The sequence below is a fragment of the Hemicordylus capensis genome, chromosome 4 (assembly GCF_027244095.1).
Source record: "Hemicordylus capensis ecotype Gifberg chromosome 4, rHemCap1.1.pri, whole genome shotgun sequence".
Classification (NCBI taxonomy): domain Eukaryota; kingdom Metazoa; phylum Chordata; class Lepidosauria; order Squamata; family Cordylidae; genus Hemicordylus; species Hemicordylus capensis.
The window spans coordinates 155,907,110-155,931,166 of NC_069660.1; the positions used below are offsets into that span (position 1 = coordinate 155,907,110).

Here is a 24,057-nt window from a genome sequence, read left to right on the forward strand (position 1 = left end):
AGAATGCAGGGCTTCTCTTGGCAATGTCTTGGTTCACATGTTAAGGCCAAGCCATAGTTTGTCTATTAGGATTGTAGTTTGGGCAAACAATAGTTTACTGTTACATCTAAGGGAGCGAATTGGAGTGTTAGAGCGAATTTGTGAGCCTGAGTCATGTTATTGACACCCAATTCATGGCTTCAGTGACTAAGCCGTAGTTCATCTGTCATATATGAACTGAGTCACTGACAGCAGAAGCCTTATATTCCTAACATGACATTATTCATATCATTTTGCTGCATTCTTTTGTGCAGTTCCCTCTCTCAGATTCAAAGGCAAACTGATCCAGTTCAGACATCATGTGGAGCCAAGATTAAACCTTGGCTTCATGTGATGTGTTACAGCCTTGCGAACATGTGCTTCCCCCCTCCCTTTGTATTTGAGCCTCGGAAGAATTCTTCTTCTGAATGTGGTTAGAAGAAAGCCAAAATCGGTCATGACATCCCAACCAACCAACCCTAGCTTACTCTAACCACAGGCCTTAAAACTATGCTCTGAACCCAAGGTTTACGTAAAGTGAGGAGTGTGTGCTCCCAAGATTCTGAGATGTCACATGAAGACAAGGTTTCACAGATGCCATTTCATGTGACATCTGAACCAGGATGGGAATCAGAACGTTGGAGGGTTAGAGGGGGGAGTTCATGAGCTCAAATCATGGATTCTGTGTTACAAGTAAAACAAGCCAAAGAGTGCAAAAAAGATGTGAAGGGTGGAGACTGGGTGTCACTCACAACCCACATTGTACTGTAAAGAACTGAGCTGTTTGCCACCATTCAGCAAAAAGTAAGAGCAATTTCTTAAACTGGGCAGATGTAATGATTGCCCACTGTAGATTCACTAACTGTAGAAATAGCAAACCTTCATCATTTCTGATGTGAAGCAGAAGTCGAAACAATTGGTTTCTGCAATATTTTAATTTATGAACTGGTAGGGCATGCACTGTTTATCTTTCTCAATCAATCTTTATTATGGTCTCAGACCAGCACAAAGTAAAAGGGCTGAGACTGTAATATAGACTTTTCCTTGTTCTAAGGAACGATGGGAGTCGATTCCTTCAAGATTCTGGGTAGCTGTTGGCTCTGGTCCTGCAATACTAGAGTAACAGTTGTTCAGGTGGTCAGCAACAGAGCCTTTAGTTCAGGGGAAAGGCTCATTTGTCCCTTCTAAAAATAAAATACATGTTTTGGGTTTGGCCAGTAACAGACATATCCTAAAGAAGAATCCTGAATGGGGAGGGACTGTAGTTCTGTAGTAGTAGAGCATATGCAATCTGCAGTATCTTCAGGTAGGGCTGGGAAAGGCCTATTCATACAACCCCAGAAAGCCAATGCCAGCCACTGTAGACAATACTGAACTAGATGGTCTGACTTGGTGTAAGTTTGCTTTATATGCTCAAGATATTTACATGTATACTTTGCAGTCTGGGGGGAAGCAAAGTGATTTGTTATGGAATTTGCAGTCGGCACAAGCCATCAGGGACTTAAATGATAAGCACAGGGGATTTTTATTTTTTGTAATTTATTTATTTTTTGGCTACGTTAGAGTAGTTCTAAAGGTTAGATTTCCCTTGCACTGCGAGGAAAAAACATGTTGCATTGAGGGCGATGGGTGGTCTACAACTTTTCAGATGCTGCTTGCCTTGCTAATTTTAATTTTGTGCATACTTCTGTCATGCGTGGGCAGTTGGCTGACACATGTCTTGTTCCCTCTTGGTTACTCTCTGAGGGCTGCAAAGAAGTGTGAAGGCAAGTGGGCAACACTTCCCCCCAAGGGTGCCAGACTGTTCAGAATAAACTTGAGTTATGGATTTATTCAGCTCGTAAAAGCTCAGCTGGCATAAATAATTGAGAAAGCAAAGGTTTGTCTGCCATGCATACCTCAGGGACACGTGCCTGCTTCTCTCCCTCCCACCGCCCTTTCTTATGAAAATGATCCCAGTTGCACTGATAGATATTAACAACACCAAGCAATTAAAAGCTATGGGTGGCTGGAGAGAGGAGAAAAGGTTCAGTTAATGAGCTTTTCCTCTTCCTGTGCCCAGGAGAGCCTCAGAAGTGACGGGGCGATTAAACGGAGAGATAATTATAGATTATGTGAAGATGGGTCCCTTGGGGGTAAGAAGGCCCTGACATAAATAGTAACTGTTGCAAGTGTGTCTTGGCTCCCATGCTTACCTCCCTCCCTCCCTCCCTCCCTCCCTCTCTCTCTCTCTCTCTCTCTCTCTCTCTCTCTCTCTCCCCTTCATTGAGCTTCACTGCGCTCAGAGGCACAGTGCCAAGCAGTCAGGCAAGGCCACCTGTTTGCAGTGCATGGGCCCTCCTGGGCAAGGTAGCATCCTTCACCCAAATCTCCCATAACAATTAAATATGTCCAGGGAAATGGGGAGGGGATAGTGATGGAGCACAGCCACCTTGTCAGCTGGCTGTTGAGTTTCAAAGATGACACAACACAAAGGCAGGCAATGAAGATTTTGTGCTGTGTTCCTGGTAATTCTGAATAGTCCGAGAGCCTTGGAACAATGCAGCCTCTTTTAGAACATTATACTTTCTTTTTTCTTTTTCTTTTTTTCTTTTTCTTTTTCTTTTTTGAGTGTGTTTCCTGGAAGACACTCTGAATAATGTGAGCTCTTCATGTTAAGGCATAAAACAAGGACAGAAGCTATTTGAAGGCTTCATCCAGAAAAGCACCCAATTCTTTCATTATCGTTAGTGAGCAAAGCTGGGCATGATGCAGTATTTTCTTCTCCACAGACAAGAACAAACTGCATTGACCAATTTGTTTTACTTTTGAAAAAACTCTTCTATATATACCAGGTTTCAATAATTTGTGAACTAGCACTTAAGAAATAGCAGAGAGTTAGGGAAGCTGCATGTCTGAATTTCTTGTGTAGGTATGGTCACCGTCTGACATCCTGACTTAATTACTCTGTAGTACTTCTCAGGAGGCACTTTTTAAAGTGCTGATTTAGCCAGGGGAAGAGAAATGGACTATCTAACCCCAGCACAGCATCCACCAGTAGCTGTTGTTGGTGTCTATTTTGTTTCTTTTTAGTGTGAGCCCTTTGTATACAGGAAACCATATATTTTGGTGTATTTGTTGTCTTTTAATAGCTGCATGTATCTTTTAAGGTCTTCTAACAGAACAATACCCACAAAACTCAAACCCTCCCTTACCCTCCCTCTTCCCCAGCAGCTGTCGAACGACAGTTTCCAAATCTTTGGATATGCACTTTACAGTGTATCCATTACAGAATAAACATGCATTTTTAACCTCTCTGTCTCATCATAATTTTTTCTGCTTTTGATCCGTATAATTCAGTTAGGGTGACCATCTTCCAAGAAATAATTTCTATATGGCTTATCTAACACTGATTTAATTTACAAGGAAATTTTGTCTTGGACCAAAATTGTCCATATTTTATCGAACCATAGCCCAAGGCTAGGTGCTTTTAAAAGATCTTTCCATTTAGATTGCTACCAGCAGCAATACTATCAATTCTTTAACTAAAGTATTGTTTACATCCAAGCCATGCAGACATATGGCCTCAGCTTTTAAGGGATTCTGACCCCTTTAATCTCATATATAACCTGGTTAACTTTTTTCCATAAGTGCTGTAGGCTTGGACACAGCCACCACATGTGGACATATGAGCCTATTTGGCCACATCTCCTCCAGCAATTGGATGATTATGCTGAGTTCGTATGAGCTAGTTGTATCAGTGTTCAGTACTATCCCATCAGTATTTTAATAGCAGATTCTTTTATGTTAAGAGAAGATGATTTTAAAGGATAGGATGACCACGTTTTATCCCAGACTTCCTCCTGCGGTGGGTTTCCTATGTCCACCTCCCATTTTTTAGTCTGGCTATGAGGTGTGTGAACTTGATTTAGCAAATAGTTATATAACACAGAGATAATGTTTTTAGATACCCCCTCCCCCTTGATGATCATTGTTGGGTCTTCCATTTCCTCCAGATAAGCACTTAGTTCCAGGAAATGCTGGGCCTTCAAATATTTGAACCGGGGGATTGCACATCCAAATTCAGTTTCTCATTCTGTCTGGGATTTACACCCTTCTTTGCCAACAACTTGGCTTACTTTGGTAATATTGTGTGCTCTCTATATACTTTAGCACTTTATCCCGGCATAAAAGCTTTTTGCCCTAGAAAGGTAGCTGCCTTAAATCTTTTCCTAGATAGTTTATTTCTTTTTTACCCCATATTGTTAAAGTAGAGTCCAAAAATAAGTTTTTGTAACCTCCTGCAATCTCTCTTTCTGAGGTTGCCAAAGTGTTTTCTCTAGGGACCTTTCTTCTGTAAATTGACTTTCAATATCTAACCACAAGGTACTTCCTTTGGCTTTTGTCATTTTAATAGCCTGCCTCACTTGTGCAGCCACATACTACAAGATAACATTTGGGGTACCCAAACCTCTTTTTTCTGCTGACACTTGCAAAGTTTTACAAGAGGGAACCAAACTTCCTTCCTTCCTTGTAAACCGCTTTGGAAACTTTTGTTGAAAAATGGTATATAAATAGTAATAGTAGCCATAGTAGTTGCTTTAAAGGACCATGAAATTTCAGTTCTTCTAGTAAATTTAGTCTTCCTCTGAATTTAAAGATAGTAAATTTACTTTTGTAAACTTAGTCAGCCACTGTTCTCACATATTTTCATCATTATCTTTTTGCTTATGCCAAATTTTATCACTGTTACTACTACCATTATTAAGCACCAACAGCATATGCAAAGGACATAAGACATGGTCACTCTCCAAAAAGGGTTATGGATTTATAAATGGTTGGCATCTAAATTATCAATTTTAGCACTTTATTAGGTTTTAATAGACTTAAAGTCAAAATAATAGAACAAGTTGTTTTTAAATGTGTTCGCATGCTTTTCCAATGGAGTAGACTAACATTCTGAATAGTGTGTGTTACATTTCATTTATTAATGCTGGTACAAGTTGATGATTCACCCCTCCCTCTCTTTAGCATCTAAACCACACTAGTAAACCTTGGGTCTGTTCTGATATACTGCCAGTTTTCCTGCTCATTATTTTACTTGTGCCCTGATAAGGCTCTATAAGCCTCATCAACGATGTAAAAACTTTTAAGGGTGTTCATCGTCACTAGGGAGATGACTGACTTAAAATATAAAAGGAGAGGAGAGCTGGTCTTGTGGTAGCAAGCATTACTTGGCCCCTTAGCTAAGCAGGGTCTGCCCTGGTTGCATATGAATGGGAGACTAGAAGTGTGAGCACTGTAAGATATTCCCCTCAGGGGATGAAGCCGCTCTGGGAAGAGCATAAGGTTCCAAGTTCCCTCCCTGGCATCTCCAAGATAGGGCTGAGAGAGATTCCTGCCTGCAACCTTGGTGAAGCTGCTGCCAGTCTGTGAAGACAATACTGAGCTAGATAGACCAATAGTCTGACTCCATATATGGCAGCTTCCTGTGTTACTGGGAGAGCCAGCGTGGTGTAGTGGTTAGAGTGCTGGACTAGGACCGGGGAGACCCGAGTTCAAATCCCCATTCAGCCATGAAACTAACTGGGTGACTCTGGGCCAGTCACTTCTCTCTCAGCCTAACCTACTTCACAGGGTTGTTGTGAAAAGAGAAACTCACGTATGTAGTACAGCGCTCTGGGCTCCTTGAAGGAAGAGCAGGATATAAATGTAATAATAATAATAATAATAATAATATAATATACCTACCAAACATCATGAGTATCGCATGACATTGTGATCTTTCTGCTATATAATTAACAACCACATTAGAGAGTAACTTGCAGTTAATAATATTGTGAAGGAACTGAAAGTCAACCTTTAGGGTTGATGTTTTGATAGATCTCAGGAGAGAAAATTCATTGAAGATCTGATTAGAAGATAGAGAAATGTGTACTTGCTTCTAAAAAACCAACCTGTCGATCATATTTCTTAAGTTGCCATGTTCATGCTAGGTTATGCATTCAAAAAAATGAAGTGGTAAAGCTCTTACTGAACTCGACCACTACAGTGGTGAGGGGAATTGCATATGTGAATGCCTTTGTTTAAAAAGCAAAACCTCTGTGCATGACAGTAGTACCATATCGGGAAGCGGCATTCAGCCTAGCACTCCCCCCCGCCCCCCCCCACCCCGCAGCATGCTGCTATCCTGGTTGTTTTTTAAAGCAAGCGATTTCCTTGCTTGCAGTCTGTAGTGATAGGTTCTCTGGAGCCGGTGAAGGGGGTTGGTGCATAGGCTCAGGAAAGAATTCAATTTCATACGGCAGTGAGCAGTAGGTCAGAGGAAGTGTGTTCTGGCCTTTTTTTTTTTTTCCTGCTGCAAGAGCCCAGTATCAGCACTTTCATTTTAAAACTGCCACACAAGCACAAGGGAAGGAAAAGAAATCCCTGAGTTTTGAAGAATGAACAATAATTCACTGAGCACATTAAGCTGAAAGAGTAAAGAGATTGCATAAGTGGTACTGTACTCCATTTGTTCAGCATTTCCCACATCTGTTTCAGTACATGGGTGCTGTTGGCATCTTTTTGGGTGGGGTTGGATTTCTGAATTTCAAAGCTGTGGAACTTGCAAGAACCACCAGTTACAGAGTCCTTTTGTGATGGAGCTACAAATTGACTAATTTTAATATGGTCTTTTGGTTAGTCTGTTATGATCTAGCAGTATCACTGTCTTGTTTTCCAATAAACTGCACTTCAATTCCTGAACTTTGAGCTTAGTCGTCATCCTCTTCCTCCTCCCTCCTCCTCCTCCTCTGCCTGTTATTACTATTACATGAAGCCTCATTTCTGCAGCATAATGAATTCAGAGTTCGGAGTGTTTTCATGCTTGCAAGTTTCCTTGAAGTTTAGCTTTTGTAGTTTCTGCATACTTTCTTGTGGGCATCCAAACTAAATGCCAACAGAGTAGCACCATAGTAGTGACTGTGGTTGTACATTGCACCTGGAATGCCTTCCTCAGATGGCCTGGGTGCCATCTTGGATGTCTTTTGACACCAAGCAAATCCTTTTTATTTGTCCAGGGATACCTGCATGCTTTGTAAATGGTCTTACTGTTTCATGGCCCTGTTGGATGTTATTGACACAGTATGAACTGCTGCTTTTGTGTGATTTTTATACAGAGTTTTTTGGTATTTACTCTCTTATTGTTGTATGCCCCTCTGGGAGTTTTGTACTGAAGGACAATGCATTTAACAAATAAACAAATATATTACATTTTTAAAGTGTTAACACTGATATTTGAATTTGTAAAGAGAATTAATACATGTTTTACTTCATGATTGAGATGGGTTTGCAGTACATTTTCAATTTAAGTTTGCAGTACATTTGATTCTGACTGTACACCAACTGGAAGCATGCTGTTTGCATGCAAAGCATTGAAAATGTGTAACACTAAGTAATGCTGAAATGACTGAATTGGTGGTAAAGCTAGCATCTTTTGCTTGTGTAGTTTGTATGTGTTGCTTGGTAACAGTACACATGTTTTTTAATTTATTCTTAGGGAAGAAGATAAGAACATATTTGACTACTGCAGAGAAAACAACATTGACCATGTAACCAAAGCCATCCGATCAAAAAAAGTGGATGTGAATATGAAAGATGAGAAGGTATTGGGCCAGAGAAGGGATGAATCAGTCTTAAAGGCTGATATGTAAAACTAATATCTCTTATTTCTATAATCCTTGGTTGCAGCTGCTATATCTCTGCCTCTGTGTATTTAACCAGACATCTGTTAGTTGAAGAAGGATCATCTAACTCTGCAACTCCTAAGCAATATTTACCTGACACATGATTGGAGTTTGACTTTTGGATTTTATCGTTATGGTTATAGATGGCCTAAGACATTTTGGTGCTTAAGGCAGAAAATCCAAATGGCACTTCTCCCAATAATTTGACATGGGGTGCAATATATTGGGAAGTTCTCCTGCATACAACTAATTGAAATGAATAGTAGCTGTGCAAGTAGCTCTTTCACAGCTCTTTCATACACTCTGATAGGGCTTGTGCAGGATAACTTTCTGGTGGTTTGTGCCCTAGGAGTTAGATTTGTTTGCCTCCCAGTCACCTTTTAATAGCACCCAAAATCTGCTTGAGGAATCATTTCATTATGCCCCCGGTGGTGGTGGTGGCGGCAGCGGCGGTGGCAGCAGCAGCAATAATAGCTCCCAGCTGAATCCACCACCTGACTTGACTGGCTAGGAGGGCTTTGCTCTGTGTGCTGGCATCTGCTGAGGCATGTTGGTTGAACACATGGGACAGGACCTTCTCAGTTCTTGCCCCCAGGCTGTGGAACTCTCAGTTGATATCCACATGATTCCTTCTCTTCCAGCCTTTAGGAGGAAAGTGAAGACTGCCCTTTTTTATTCACACTTTTGACCAATGAGTTCTCCCTTGCTCTTTTTAAATTATTAGCTGCATTTGCTGTGTCTTTATTGGATAGTTTTATCCCCTGAGTTCTTTGGATGAAGGGTGGTATATAAATATAAATAAATAAAATAGTTGAGCACCTAAAAGAACACAATACACTTTAGTTCAAGGAATGTCTAAACATAGCTTAAAGGAATACCTCTGCACTTTGGTTGCTTGGTTTTTTAATTAACTGGAGCACCACAAATAGAAAGTTCAGTCTTATTAAAGAAAACTTGTACACTCTCTTAAGGATTAGACTCAGAATTTGAGAGGAGTGTTAGATTTGGCCCTTACTCTAGGTGGCATCAATGGGACAAAGAACTTGTCAGGCTCTCAGTATAGCCATCTGCCTTCCGCTGCCAAAGGAGGTTGAAGTGGCCTCAGAGTTTTCAACTGAGGGAGCTTTAAGGCTTACAGGCAGGGCTTGTTCCATTCACCAGCACCACCCTAGTATTGCTACCCCCAAGGCTTAGGCAGAGTCCCAGGGCTTCTTCCATGCTGAGCCCTCCTCTTGGACTGGCCCCTCATCACTGGCCAGTCCTCCCTTATATAGCTCCTGACAGTTGGGGCAAGTCTCGTGAGATCTCATGAGAGCTGCTCCTGATCCTGCAAAGCTATGCCTTCCATTGATGGCGAGGCAATATCTCCTTGCTGGGGCCAGCATGAATGCCTCCAGGTGGGCATATTGATGTCTACTTATTCCCCCACCTGATAGTGTCTTCCCTGCAAGATCCAAATGGGAGAAGCCCGACATGAAACTTGCCATGTTTACCTGTGAAGATCAACTCCACTGCGGGGATTCCCCTGCAGAACTTCTTGCTTGTTTTTGGCTGGTACACCAACTGTAACTCCTCCTGAGGAGAAGTAGCCTGGCTACAGTCATCTATGCACAAGTAACATTCAGATTTTATGATGGGCCGTGGATGGGGCTCCGCTTGGAGATCTGCTCGAAACTTGAGATGGTTTAGAATACAGCTGCTAGACTGCTGACTCGAGTGGGTTATATGGACCAGATCTTGCCACTATTGAAACAAGTCCACTGCCTTCCTTCATGTTTCCAAACACGATTGCCAGTATTGGTAATACCATATAAAGCCCTGTGTGACTTTCAGAATAGAATACCTTAAGGGCCACTTACTTTCATAAGAACCTGCCCATGATGTGTGTGCTGTTGAGGCCGTTCCCTTGGTTTCCCCACCTTTGAAATAAAGCAGATGGTGACTAAGGAATGGGTTACCTTCTCTGTGGTGGCATTCTGCTTGTGGAATGCTCTCCTTGTTCCAGGAACACCTGGTGTCTATACCTATGGCTTTTTAGCACCAAGTGAAAACTGGTATGTTTAACCAGGCATTTTAAAAATTGTTTTAATAGACTTATTTCTTTATCTGCTGTGGGTGGAGTTTTAGCCAGTTTCGATGTGTTTTATCTGTGGCTGTGCTAGCTTATTTATTCTTATTTTACTTGATTTTATTTGATGATGATTTGCAACCTTTGTTGTAAGCAGCCTCAAACTCTTGAGGGCAGGCATGGTATAAATAAATCGAGATGGTTTTACAGGTGTATTTAAAGTAATGACACACCACACAGGACATACCACACACAGATGGTTTACCTTGTGGTGGGATACCCAGGTGGTTCTTCATTTCAACAGCAGCTATGTTGCCAGTGTCACATTCGAAACAGACATTAGAAACGATTGAACAGAAGTTAATTCAATTACATTGAAATATGTTGTATCTTTGTATCTGTCAGAAGCAGGTGATTCCTTTACTTGTAATCTAAAAGAGTTTGAGTGAAAAAAGAACGTTCTCCCCCCCCCCCTCAACTCCCGCTTACTTTTTTCTATAACACGGGATGGTATTAAGAAATGCTACAGACTTCTGTGTGATGCTGCTCCCACTTTGCCTGGTGTAACTTGACTAGAGGGGTCAATCAGTTTTTGGCTCATTGATGCCAGAAAGCTTGCTTATCACTATGCTTTCTTGGAGCCAGGATTTTGAGAAGAAACACTTTCCAGTTATAGTTATGCCCACTAGTGCATTTCCTCTGCTTTCTATACACGGAAGTGCAACTAAATTCAAGGAAATATATGTTTATTCATTGAAAATAGAACCAGACATGATGCCTGTAAGAAAGTCCCCCTCTCTTTCTTTGCAGTGAAGGAAAGGAAAGGGATTTAACACTGCACTGATAACTCAATAGCAATATTGAGAGAGAATTCAAAACTCTAACTTGCAAAGTCTCCTTCTTGAAAACACAGGAGCTTGCTGAAAAAGCAGACACCTGAGTGCATGTGTGTTTGGTCAGAAAAAATGCAGCCTGTCTGTCATGTTTGTTTCTCTCCTCACACACTACCTGCTTGACCTGTTCTTGGTCAGTAACACATGTAGCTTCTCAGCACATTGTGTTGTAGTGAACAGATGAAGTGCTTACACATTCATAGACTGAGACGCCACCAATTCAGTTGGGTTCTCTTGTAGCTCTAAGCAGATTTCTGCCCTTTGAGCCATGACATTCCCGGCTGGGATTCTGAATGCTGATGGCATGGCCTTTTATTATTAATCAGGAATTCACATGAATTAATTTGTTGAAAACAGGAGAGGGAGTTTAAAATTCAAGGCTAGGAACCTTCCTCCTAGATGAAGTGAACTGAAACATCTGTGTGTTGCTTTGGCTTCTTCAGTAACTAAACAGTGTTGGGCGCTGCTAATGCTGTAAGAGGCCACAGGTTGCTCAACAGCTAACCACAAAAGATAAAGTTATATAAGCAGGAAAATCCAGGAGAGGCCTTTGATCACCTTTAACTTTCTGACATCTATAGGAATTAAGTAATAATGCAAACCACTTCTAGGCTACTGCTACACACACACTGCCTTCCAGCATACCTGCTTCTGGAAAGGTAAGGTCATTTTCTGTTAATGGATTCACCATATGCCTTCATACTGCCCCATACTAAATCCTGATTTTATCCTCTCTCAAGCCTTCCCACTCCTCCTGGGTTGTTTTATGGCCTCACTTGTCAAGCTGGCTAAATCATTGCAACATACCTTGCTCATCTCTTCTCCCACCCCACCCCCCAGTATCATTTAGGCCAGCTCCAGGCATGAAAAAATAATGACCCAGTCGAGCCATAACAAGAAACCATAGTTTGTTCAAACTATTGTTTGTTTCCTAACTATTATGTGTGTCTCAGATTATCATGCAAACTGGATTTATGTGGTTTTCTTCTTTCCCATCTTCCCTGTGAATCCTTGTATACTCTCTCAAAGTAGTCATCAGTGCCTGTTTCCCAGCAAAGTATTTCTTCAGAAATCTTTGGCTGCTCTTGGCACCACTGAGAACAAAGAATGTTTCTCCTACAGCTGTCACCTTCCTTTTTCACAAAATGATCAACAAAAAGAGCTTGGAGTATTTTATTAATCTTTCCCTCCCTTCTACTCTGAAGTAGCATAAGTCCTACTGGTGATCTGCCTGCTTTCCTTACACAAATGCATTTATTTTTGCTGCGATTTATATGTTGGGAGGTTTGTAAATGTAATAAATAAATGAACATCAGCTCCACTGTTTCCTCCAGGTCCAGTTTAATGTCCCTCATGTCATTGCTGAGCTGGGTGTAAATACGAACCCCAAATGGCGGTACTCTTGTCATCTACAAGTTGTGCCTCTATGGGCACTCTGCAATCTATTGGAGTGTGTGTGGAGCTTCTGCCAAGGGTAGAACCCTAGGCAGAACCTAGAACCCTGCTGGCAAGTGGTTGCTGGAGGAGACATAGCCTGCTGCATCAGTAATTGCGTCCTTTTCAGAAATTGAGATGTTTCACTGGAAAAATTATTTCCATCCTACATCACTGGTGCTCAGGAACAGTAGTACCTATGGTCATTTCAAAGACTGTTTGTTTTAGTTTTTATTTAAGAGTTTTATGCCCCATCTTTCCTGACTGAAGACACTTGAAATCAGCTTACAATTTATGCAAAAATAGTCCCAGTCTATAAAACTATCCAAAAGTCATTTAAAAATTCACTGACATGTACTAGACAAGGCTAGTTGTGGGGCGTGGCCTTCCCAGAAATCCACTAGACTACCAGGTGTTTGTGGTGGAAAGCAGGCACTTGTTTACTTAATTCATGTCACCTAATTATTTGGAGGGAGGCTTGAACTTGCCAGAGGGCTTCATGCCTCATTGACCAAAGTGGGGACTAGGGGACTAATCACTGGGATAGTGAGTGGCCATGGGCATTATTTCCCGTGGTAAAGAGAGCATTGTGGGGACTCATATGCAGGTATCATGTTAGGGTTTGTGTAAAAAGCCAAGTAGAACATTGTAAGTGTCCAAGATTTACAGTGTTATGAACACTATGAAGAATGCTGTGACAAATTTGTTCCATGGGCAAAGATACTGTAATAAAAATATCCCTTTGCCTTCCTTGTTTGTTGTTTAATGAGCCAGGTTTGGAGAGAGACTGCCTGGGCAGTCGCTTCAGAGGGAGAGGGTGCATGGAAACGAGGTTGTTGCCAAGCAGACTGAGGGAGCATTCTGTGAAAGTTCCAGCAAGAGTTGCTTAGATGCTTGAACAGTTGCATTTTCCAGCCACTCTGTTTGTCTTAGTAACTAAGCAAGCTATGAGGGAAGAGAGACAGCACAAACCATGTTTTCTGAATTAGTCATAATGAAAACCGCAGTTGGCATAAAATGTGGTTAACAAATCAAATTTGGTATCATCGTTTGTTGGCCTCTCACTAACCATGATTTGGATGTTTAAAATATACCTTGATTTGACTTACCAACCCATGGTTTTATGTTATGTCCAAATTAGGTCAATAACTACACATGCAGAATCCTTGCATAACTTGACTGACTGGAGAAAAGTATTGCATAAGGTGAAGAAAAGTTCCGCTTCTCTCTGTAAAAATAGAGATGAGTTCCAAGAAAGACTGCAGCTAGAGATATAAAATATAAAAGAAACTTGTAAATCATAGAGATAGATTTGTTTTTCTGTGGCATGGGGGTGGATTTGAAGTTTTCAGGATAACAATACTTTGTTATCAAACATACATTATTTTATTACTTTTAAGAAGTGTATTGTGACTTCAAGCATATTTATGGAATTTAAATATATAAATGTGTTAATTGTATTCAAAGAATAATTTAAAACTAGCTGACTTGGTGCAGACCATCTGCACCCCTAGTTCTCCCTATCTTCCCCCCATCTTCATTTCATGTTCCTCTCCCCATTTCGTGCTCCCTTGGCGGACGGACCACCTCATCTCCTCTCCTGGCTGCTTGGCCATTCTCTTGGCCAGCAGTTTCTTTCTGCCCGTCCCTGTCACTAATTGGCAGTTTGCTCACAAACTCTCACGAGAGCTGCCACCCATGGGATTAGTGACAGGTATATTTAGGAGAATTATATATATAGATTCACTCAGCACTAGAGGTGAAACTAATGCACCCCAATGTACTGAAGTATATTTTAGTGTTTGCTAGTTGGGAAACCAAGGGAAGAAACTCAATTCAAAATAGACACTTATCTACACTAGAAAAAGCTAGGGACGTGCCCGAATCATTTCGGCTCCTCTTTGAAGAGGTACTGAAAAGATTCGGCTCCCTGCAGCTGAAATGTTTCGGTGCGGGGCAAGGGGTTCCTTTAAGAGGAACCTTAAGGGTTCCTACCTGCCCCTCCTGCAAGCCTCCGCCTCCCCATTGTGGCACTGTACTTCTTAAAGTTCTACCGTGACAGCAGCAGCCTGTGCTTCTGTCTCCTTTAAGGCACTCTCCGCGGTGACGGGACGCTGCTCCCAGCATCCCTCACGCAGCGTCGGCATGCAGCGTGTGCTTCTGTGCCATTTGCATGTAGATGCCTCACAAGTCTTATCTAGGAGGGCATTCCAGAACCGAGGAGCAAACCCCAGAATCGTGGGGCTGCGAGCAGAACCTGAGTTGATGTACCAAGGGCCCTGACAGATTTGTTGACTTGAACCCAACCAAACCCTGAAACAACAACAAAAGATCATAAATTGGTTCAGAATAGGGGTTAAATAATCAAGAACTCAGATTCTTTTTCAAGAAGTGATGAGAGTTCCTCTCTGCTCCTATATATGAAGGAAGTAGTATATTCTGAAATGTTGGAAAATACTTTTCTAACATGAAGTCCTAGAGATTCTTTCTCAAAGAGTGGGTGAGGGCTCCTCTCTCCTCAAGCTATTTATCAAGGAAATTATGTTTCCTAGTAAGCCATTTGAAAATGAGGAGAAACCATAAGGCTTGGAAGGCAGGGTCTAGGACTGCTAATCTGGTGCTTAAGTAGAAACATCCCATCCCCATACTGCTGTTATCCAGCAGCTACAAGACTTCATTAGAATCTGAGGCTGAAACTGTCTGAAAGCTTCCTTTATTCTCTCCTTACCATTCATCCTAAGCATGGTAAGTTAAAGTTTCCCTTTTTCAAGTTTGGATATAGTCCTAGTTGAGAGAGGGAAGATGGATACTCAGAGTCCAAATGAGTTTGGAGGAGGGGAAATGGATATGAAAATGTGAATAATTATCACTTTATTTGAGGCGTTCCCTGGGCGAGGCCTAAAGCTTTTTCTCCTCTGGCCACTAAGACTCTAAGACTAGGGGATTCCTTATTCCCAGAAATACAGAAAATCATTGCATATTGTTTGCTTATTTAAATTTTGGTTTGCAGGCAAAGCAATGTTATTTTTTTTAAAAAGACAAGGTCAAGGGAAGAATCACAGTTCCTAACTGTCCACAGAACACTCCTACTACGGTATTATAATCATGTTATAATACTGTAGTATGAGTGTAGGGCAGAGGACATAAAAATATTTTCTTACAGTTTTATTTATTTTATTTATTAAATTTTTATACCGTCTCACTCAGATGGCTCTAGGTGGTTTACCCTAGATTTACTCTGTCATCTATGTTATTTGTATTAAAAACTAATTTAAAATTTCAACAAGGAGCAACATTTAAAATAAATACTTTTTCTCAAGTTAATAGTTATTATTGAATTCATTTTGTAAATTTACATAGCAAGCAAAAGATACTTGCTTGATATCTTTTGATAAAATCTACATGATATGAATCATAAACCAGTTCAGAGAGTCTGAACTGAACTGAATGCAAAATTTTAATGGTTCAGATCTCTGTAGACATGGAATCTGAGAATCTACTAAACATATTGTCTCTGAAAGATGAGGGTCATGCTGCAAAGACTTCTCTTGCCCCAGTTTGTTCCATTTCTGCATTAAATGGAAGACATTGATGACTCTTTGAAAAATTCAGTTCATTGTAACATGAGGGCTCAATGTTATCAAGTTTAACTAATATACAAATGTATTGCTACTTGTGGTGTAGTGGCTAGAGTGCTAGACTAGAACCCGGGAGACCCGAGTTCAAATCCCCATTCAGCCATAAAACTAGCTGGGTGACTCTGGGCCAGTCACTTCTCTCCCAGCCTAACCTACTCCACAGGGTTGTTGTGAGGAGAAACCTACGTATGTAGCACACCGCTCTGGGCTCCTTGGAGGAACAGTGGGATAGAAAATGTTAAATAAATAAATAAATAAAAATACAAATTACAGGAATGCTTAATTTGAGTTTCTTCTCCTGAAGATCATGGTTCCGTTTCTGCAGGACAATACTGAGATCAACACTATTGTAAAGGTCACATAAAAAACCTTCCTTTAGTTTATTCTAGGGATGTGCACAAAATACTTCGAGCACATCCCAGGGGGCAGAGAGGGGTTCCCTTAAGAGGAAGCAGACAGGTCCTACTTGCTCCTCCTGTGAGCCTCCACCGCCCCATCACGGCGCTGTACTCTCTAAAGTTCTACCATGAGCTTTGCTGTGCTGTGTGCTCCCTCTCTCAGAGTTTTTAAAACAGATCTTAAAACTCATCTGTCTAGTGAGGCTTTTTAGTGTCTTTTACTGCAGCTTGTTTCTGATGAGTTTTTAATTCTTTAAAATCCAGCATTAATTGGTTCTGTTTTAGTTTATCTTAGATTTTATACTTATCAGCTTTGTTTTGCTGCTGTTGTAAGCCACCCCAAACAGCATGTAGGAGGGTGAGATATACACATTTCAAATAAATAAATAAATAATAAACCTTGAGATTCTAGGTTCAGGTTCAGTTTACTGAAAAAAGCTCTCTGAACAAATTTTTGGATTTGGTTTGATTCCCTGCAGCTTTTATTTTTATTTTTATTTTATTTAGCACACTAAACCTTTTCACCCATCTTTTCGCACAAGCTTTCTCAGCTTCCTAATTTTTTTTAGGTTTTAATCTCTGGTTTATTTTTAAATCATTAAATTGTTTTAAGTTTTTTGTATATGTTCTTAACTTGTTTTATGCTATTGTTAACCGCCCAGAGGTGAAAGTTTGTGGCGGTGTATAAATTTGATAGATAAATAAATAAATAAATTCCGCCCCACACATAAGTCTCTGGGCAGTTCAGAATCTAAAAACACAACCACAATTAAAACATTAACACAATTAAAACAATTTAAAATGCAGATAAAAACCCTAAAAACTGAAAACTTTAAAACTGTATACTAAAAGCCTGACTAAACAGATGCTTCATAAAAACTTCCATTGAGGGGATGCTCTGGTTTTGCTTTGAGGTGCCTTCCAAAGTCCCAGGGCAACCCTAGAAAAGGCCCGGTTTTGAGTCACCACCAACCAAGCTGGTGGCAGCCACAACCAGACCTCCCCAGATTATCTTAATAGGTTCCGGGGTTCATGAAGAAGAACCCCATTCTCTTAAATACTGTGGACCCAATCCTGGACCAAATTCCTAAAGGTGTGTATTGTGAAACATTGGAAATTATTTTTCCGACATGAAGTCCTAATCTTGTTTAGTACTCCAATCAAAGGCAGTAGCAATAATATCCAGCATCAGTGTTCCTGCCTGTGAATCTTGGCTCTGAGAGGTTTGCAGCAGTGTGGATTGACTTTAAAAATATTTTAAAATACTGTTTTAAAAATATTTTTAAAAATGTTTCATAAGACATTTCTCAGTAGTTCCCCCCACAAGATTTCCAGAGTTTATCCGGATGGGAGAAGGAATGCAAAATGTATATTTCAGCCCTCCCCACTGCTTTCCCTATACCCTCACATTTTTACTGGCAGCTTGGAAAGTTCTAGAGATCTCCCACAGGTTATCATACGGACACAACTCTTATCCACTAGAAAAATCTTGCTGTTGGATGTTAGGATTCAAAATGACAGCAGCAAATATTCTTTTTCTACTTAAGAGACTTTCATTTATCTTAGCTATGTTGTCTCTTTCTGTCTGAATTAAAATCAATTCCTATATATTTTGTCTTCATGCACATACATGTTTGATGAGGGGCAATCCTGTTCCCAGCCTCCCTACTTGCTTTGTTTGTGAGTAGTCCTCTGACATGCAGCAAAGCAAAATTTATGTGCTGTTCACTTGAGAAACGGCTATAGAAGCTGGCCAAGCTGGCAGCAGCTAACCAAAGTGAGGCATGGAAGATTTAATAGGCAGGGTCAGTGTACTAGGACTAGATTTATGCTTTTTTATTCCAGATCTTTGAGAGCATAAGAAGCACCCTCGTTTTTTCAGAGCTAAAATGAGTTTTCCATGGGCAAAAGAGCAAAATAGTCATGAATGTCCTTTTTCTGAATCCCCCGCCCCCCAAGCCTGCATGTATATTGTCATTCCATGGGAGCAAAGAAAACCAGCAGAATGTGGTATTTGGAACAGAATTGCGCTTCCTGAGAATATTACATGTTTTTTAAAAGAAATTTTTAGCCATTATAGGTGCAAAAATATGCTTAGAACTGTGGACAATAACTGCTGAAGTTAAAAGATTTGCTGAACAAGATTCTAGTGACTGAAGACATTGCTTCTGTGGCCCTCACCTCTTCCTATGGCTAGCAAGATTAGGCAAATTATGCAAAATACAGTGAAATGCAGGATTAAGTTTAATTAAGTAGAAATGTGTTTAATTTCCATAATGTATAGAAGTCTTGGAATTGAACTTTGCTTAGGGAAGAATCTGGATTGTTTCTGCTCATATTGTAATGTTTTCAATGCAGACTACACATAGCTCTGATTTGTAGCATAAAATGATTCTGTGAATACTTTTTAAAAATCATCTATGGTTGAATGCCTTTTATATAAAACATAGAGCATGCTAGAAAATTAAATGAATAAAATTACTTTGAATGAGACATATTTGGGAGACAGTTTCTAGAAATTTTAATTATGGCTTGAGAATAATGTGAACAATCCAGTGACTTCTCCTTGGAATTCACTGCAAGTGTTGTACACTATAGATTTTAGGCCAAGGATAAACAGGTTGTTCAGTTCATGGAACACTTCCAATTTGGCCTTCAGAGCTGAAGTTCTGCAGCTGATTTGCATAAAATCAAATTTGTATTTGAGCCTCTGTAGGGCTTCTTTAAAGGAAAAGGAGTTCTTTTGAGACCCAGCACCATCTTGGAAGGCATGCATGGAGGTATAGTCCATGAAAGGTATAGTCCTTCTCAGCACTTTCTCCGCAAAACTCTATGAAGAAACCCTTAGGAAGGACTGCACTTCCCAGCACTCTGTGCACCCCTTCCAAGATTTTTATTTATTTTATTTTTAATTATTTTTACATTTTATATCCTGCTCTTCCTCCAAGGAGCCCAGAGAGGTGTACTACATAGGTTTCTCCTCACAACAACTCTGTGAAGTAGGTTAGGCTGAGAGAGAAGTGACTGGCACAGAGTCACCCAGCTAGTTTTATGGCTGAATGGGGATTTGAACTCGGGTCTCCCGGGTTCTAGTCCAGCACTCTAACCACTACACCACGCTGGCTCTCCCAGTAACACAGGAAGCTGCCGTATACGGAGTCAGACCATTGGTCTATCTAGCTCAGTATTGTCTTCACAGACTGGCAGTGGCTACTCCAAGGTTGCAGGCAGGAATCTCTCTCAGCCCTATCTTGGAGAAGCCAGGGAGGGAACTTGAAACCTTCTGCTCTTCTCAGAGCGGCTCCATCCCCTGAGGGGAATATCTTACAGTGCTCACACTTCTAGTCTTCCATTCATATGCGGGAGGAAGACAATCCCAAAGAGAAGGGGCAGTAACAGAGAAAGCCATTCCATTGGCCCCAGTACTGTGGACCTCTCTGAGATCAGAGACTGAAAGAAGTTCAACCTGAGAAGATCTCACAGGACAGGACTGTCCGGGAGAGGCGGTCCTGAAGGTAAGCAGGTGCTAAGCCCTGAAGGGTTTTTAAAATGAGAACCAGGACTTTGAATTGACCAGAAGCAAATAGATAACCAGCACAGTGACCGCAAGAGAGGTGTCACACTATCACATCTCCTAGCCACCCATAAGTAGGCTGGCCGCCGCTTTTCGGGCCAACTGAAGCTCATTTTCAAAGGCAATCCCCGGTAGAGCGCATTACAGTTATCCAGACGAGAGATGATGACGGCAAGAGTCACCGTTTCCAGGGCCTTCCGGTCGAGATAGGGCCACAACTGATGGACCAGCTGAAGCTGGGCAAAGGCACCTCTGGCCATGGCCTCCACCAGCTGCTTGAGCATACCATAGAGAATCCTGTCCACATCCTTGGCCTCAGCAGGCTCAAAAGTATCCCAGATGACATCACAAGCCGAAGTCACGAAGTCTCCATCATCTCATCGAATCCTGTGCAATTGGAGTTCCAACTCCCGCCAAAGGCGAGCAACTTTATCAGCGAAGAATCTAGCAAACATGTCACAGCAGCCAGATGGAACCTCCATTGGATCCACATCCCCAAGCAGGGAATGGATAATCCGGAATAAGGCCACTGGATGAGAGTCAGCTGATGCAATAAGAGCGGAGAAGTGAGCAGACTTCATCGCCCTTATCACTGTGGAATATTCCGAAAGATAAGAGAGTATCTGTGCTCGATCGGCTTCGGCATTAGTTTTCCTGCAGCGGCACTCCAGGTGTACTTCATCTCCCTAAGCTCCTGAGTAAATCAAGGAAGCCGGGATCCACAAATCTTGAGAGGCCGCTTAGGGGCAATCTCATCCAGAGCCCTCGTGGCCTCAGTGAGCTGTGCTGGAGAGGTGCCCACCAGATTGCCGGGAATATCCCCAAGGGCCCTCTGAAGACCATTAGGATCCATAAGGTGCCTGGGGTGAACCATCAAAGTAGGTCCACTGCCCCTGCAGAGGCAAGGAGCAGCGGTAATCTGCATATGGATTAGGAATGTGCTCCCTAGTGAAATAAGAGCCTCCCCATCTCTGACAGCTTTTAAAAAGTCTTTAAAAAAACATTTCTTCACCCAGACTTTTAATTAATGTGGTTTTAATGGTTATAATGCTGTTTTAAAATATTATTTAAAAAATTTTAAATTGTTGTAATGTGTGTGTCCCCCCCACCTCCTCCTTATTCTGTTGTAAACCGCCCAGAGACGTAAGTTTTGGGCGGTATTAAAATGTTTTAATAAATAAATAAATAAATGTAGTTTACTCATAGGGAAATGGTTTAAATCATTGTGTCTCCTAAATACATCAAATTCTGTACTCTCCTTTTCAATTTTGTTCTGTACAGTTGAATGCAGTAAGATTTAACAAAATATATGTAGCTCGGACATGGGTGGTATCTGTGTTTCTATAAAGAGTCATTGCCAAAACCCATTCTAATTCAAGGTTAATTAGTGTACCATTAAAATAATGTGTTACAGAATTAATTACTTGTTGGGTCAAAAAGTGAGTTTAAAAGCTTAATGCATGATGTCTGAGATGACATTTTTCTACTCAAAATAATAATGATCTACATCCACTGCCTTTTTGAATAACATTCAGAGTGAAAAGTGAATTGGGTTAGGGGCAGATTTCTTCTTGTTCTACCCAAATTGAAATATAAAAAAATGTTGTATAGATAAACGCTTTGCTTGTTCACAGTCTGTAAAGATTTGCAATGAGAGCTGTACCTATCCAGCTGGTAGTTTTTATAAAGCACTGCAAAGAAGGTTAAATGGTTGAGAAGAAAATGCAAACTGTTGTAACCATGAGTTGTATTATGATTTTTCTTCTTCACTACAATATGAAATAATATTTCTGCAAATATGTTTTATGCTATATCTGAAGGAAATTTGTTAGTTTTAATTAACTGCATATTGAAAACCTTAGTGAGAATGAAGTTGCTTCTAAAAATGTCACCTACTGTTTTAAAGGTTCTATTAGGATGATAACACTTCCTGAAAATGTTCAGAGTTTATAAATGTTTAGCAAGCTTCTCTGGTCAGTAGTGGGAGGCCTGTGGAGTGAGATGTACAGACCCAGTCCATATGCAACCAAAGGACAGTGGCAGACAGGGAACAAGTCAGAGCATTGGTTGGACATTAGTTACAGGACCTTGGATAGCTCTAAAGCAGGCAGCTCGCTCCAACCATGGTCAGAGCCTGCCTGCCTGACCTCTTATGTATTTGTCGTCGTCCTGGATGAGGCATGCCCACAGTAGCACCTGTAACCTTGCACACCTATGGTATTTGGTGATCTTTTTGTGGGTTCTTGGAGGTCTCTATGGTGAGACTGGGTGGTTGTGACTTCTGTTACAGTTCATGGGGCTCTGATTGACAGGACTTCTGGCTCAAAGGTTCAGTTTTGACTGAACTGGTTTTCCCTCTCCTGCCCACTCTAACAGTCCCGTCCCCCCAGGCCATGCTACTGGTTTGACTGGGCTGTGTGGGGCCACCAACACCACATTTTAGTTGGTCCTAGGATTCTATATTGAACTTTGAACATGGTGTCTTCGCCCTTCTCAGGGTCTGTGTTTGGTTTATTGAGTGGGGCCATGATAACATCATTAAAATATATTCTTTTGAAATTATAGAATCATGGGGCTGGAAGAAGATTATGTATCCAGTGAACTGCTTCAGTGTAAGGTTAGGCTGGTTTGGAGTCACATATCTAGGCCAGAAAAGTTAAAACACTTACTCTGCTGTAAACACTGAATTGTGTAAATATTGGACTACCTATCTACCTGTCTTAATTATCTAAGGCACAGTTTCTCAACCGCCGGTCCCTGGACCGGTACCGGTCTGCAATGAGTTGAGTGCTGGTCCGTGCCTCCTGCTACCGGCAGCTTTTGCTCCCCGCCCCCCCCCCCCGGCAGCGCGTTTTCTCCCTCCTGGACTCCCTCCCTCCCCGACATTTTTGCCCGCCCGCCTGCCTCTGCCAGGGTCCACCACTGCCGCGTGGCTGAGTAAAAGTCTCTGTGTGGGGTGTGTGTGCAAGCCTTCTACCCACCTTCGGCGGCACTTTTCTTTCCCTCCCCATCCCCTGGCAACGCTTTCTTTCCCTGCTGAGCTCCCTCCCTCCCGCGCCATTTTTGCCCTCCCGCCTCCTCTGCCAGGGTTGCCGTGCAGCTGACTAAATGTCTGTGTGTGGAGGTGGGGGTGGTGTGAGCCTTCAATCCATCCACCCACCCCCAGTGGCGGCGGCGGTGGATACAAGAGTGACGGCATGGCCTGCTGCCTGGCCCGGTGTCGCTTCCCAATTGCGAGGCGCGCCTGCGCCGCTAAGTCTGTTAACTGTGCAGGTGCACCTCACAGTTGGGAAGTGACTCCGGGCCAGGCAGCAGGCCACGCCGTCACTCTTGTATCCGCCGCCGCCGGGGGTGGGTGGGTGGGTGTATAGAAGGCTCACACCACCCCCACACACAGACATTTAGTCAGCTGCACGGCAGCCCTGGCAGAGGAGGCGGGCAGGCAAAAATGGCGCGGAGGGAGGGAGCTCAGCAGGGAAAGAAAGTGCTGCCGGGGTACGGGGAGGGCAAGCTGCTGGAGGACAGGGACCTCCGGAACAACGGAGAATGGACTGGGGCGGAAGGGAGGGGGGAAAGCGGTGGGGAACGGACTGCTAGGGTGTTGCATGCTCAGGAGCAAAACCTCAACAGAAAAGTCAACACAGAGACCCGAAGGAAGTCTCTGAGAAGGAGAGGGGCTTTCTTCCACACAGAAGGGGCCTCTGGATTGGCTCCAGCTGACTGTGTTTTGCCTGGTGTGCCAAAAAATGAGCCAGGGCTTACTAGGGTAAAAATCAGTTACCTTCCAGATAAGTGGCTCCAATGAACTTGGTGTGATGGAAGCAATATTTACTTCAGCAAAGGAAGTACCAGGTCACAAGCTAGCTTGGAAGCAATACCCTTTAACCTGGAGCTCTGCCCCTTAAGTTTATATGCCTGAAGAGTAAGTGGTAGTTAACAATTTGGGAGGGAGGGGAGGGGAATTTCTGCATGCTCAGAGGCAGTCTCGTATGTATTACTACTTGACATGAGCTAACTCTGGCAATAAAAACAGATTTTGGAGTGAAGTCCTAGCTCAAAAAAAGACCTGGGCAGGAGGGGAACTCTCAGTTCTTAATTTGAGCCAGAGTGCAATCCTGGAATATGGGCACTTCTGACCATGTGCAGAGTGCTCTTCCCTGAACACAGCTCTTCACACATCTGAAACTTCAGATAACAGTTCCAGGTCCAAGGAACTGGCTTCAATGCAAATTTTAGTCTCAGAAATTGAAGCCAGCTCCCCTCTTAAAAAAACCCAAAAACCCACTGCTAGAAAAACCTGTCAAAACTATTAGATTAGATTTCTATAT

General features: G+C 42.0%; 1 protein-coding gene across 8 annotated transcripts in view; it reads left to right on the plus strand.

Moving 5' to 3' along the window:
• Positions 1-24,057, plus strand: part of ACBD6 (acyl-CoA binding domain containing 6) — a 175,430-nt gene that overhangs the window by 64,783 nt on the left and 86,590 nt on the right. For all 8 annotated transcript variants that reach the window (XR_008306400.1, XM_053247111.1, XM_053247113.1 and 5 more), the window contains exon 5: positions 7,538-7,643. Coding sequence is in view for 7 of the 8 variants with exons in the window: in XM_053247111.1 (XP_053103086.1) it covers positions 7,538-7,643 (106 nt within the window). In the remaining variant the exon portion in view is untranslated. The remainder of the gene's footprint in view (positions 1-7,537; positions 7,644-24,057) is intronic.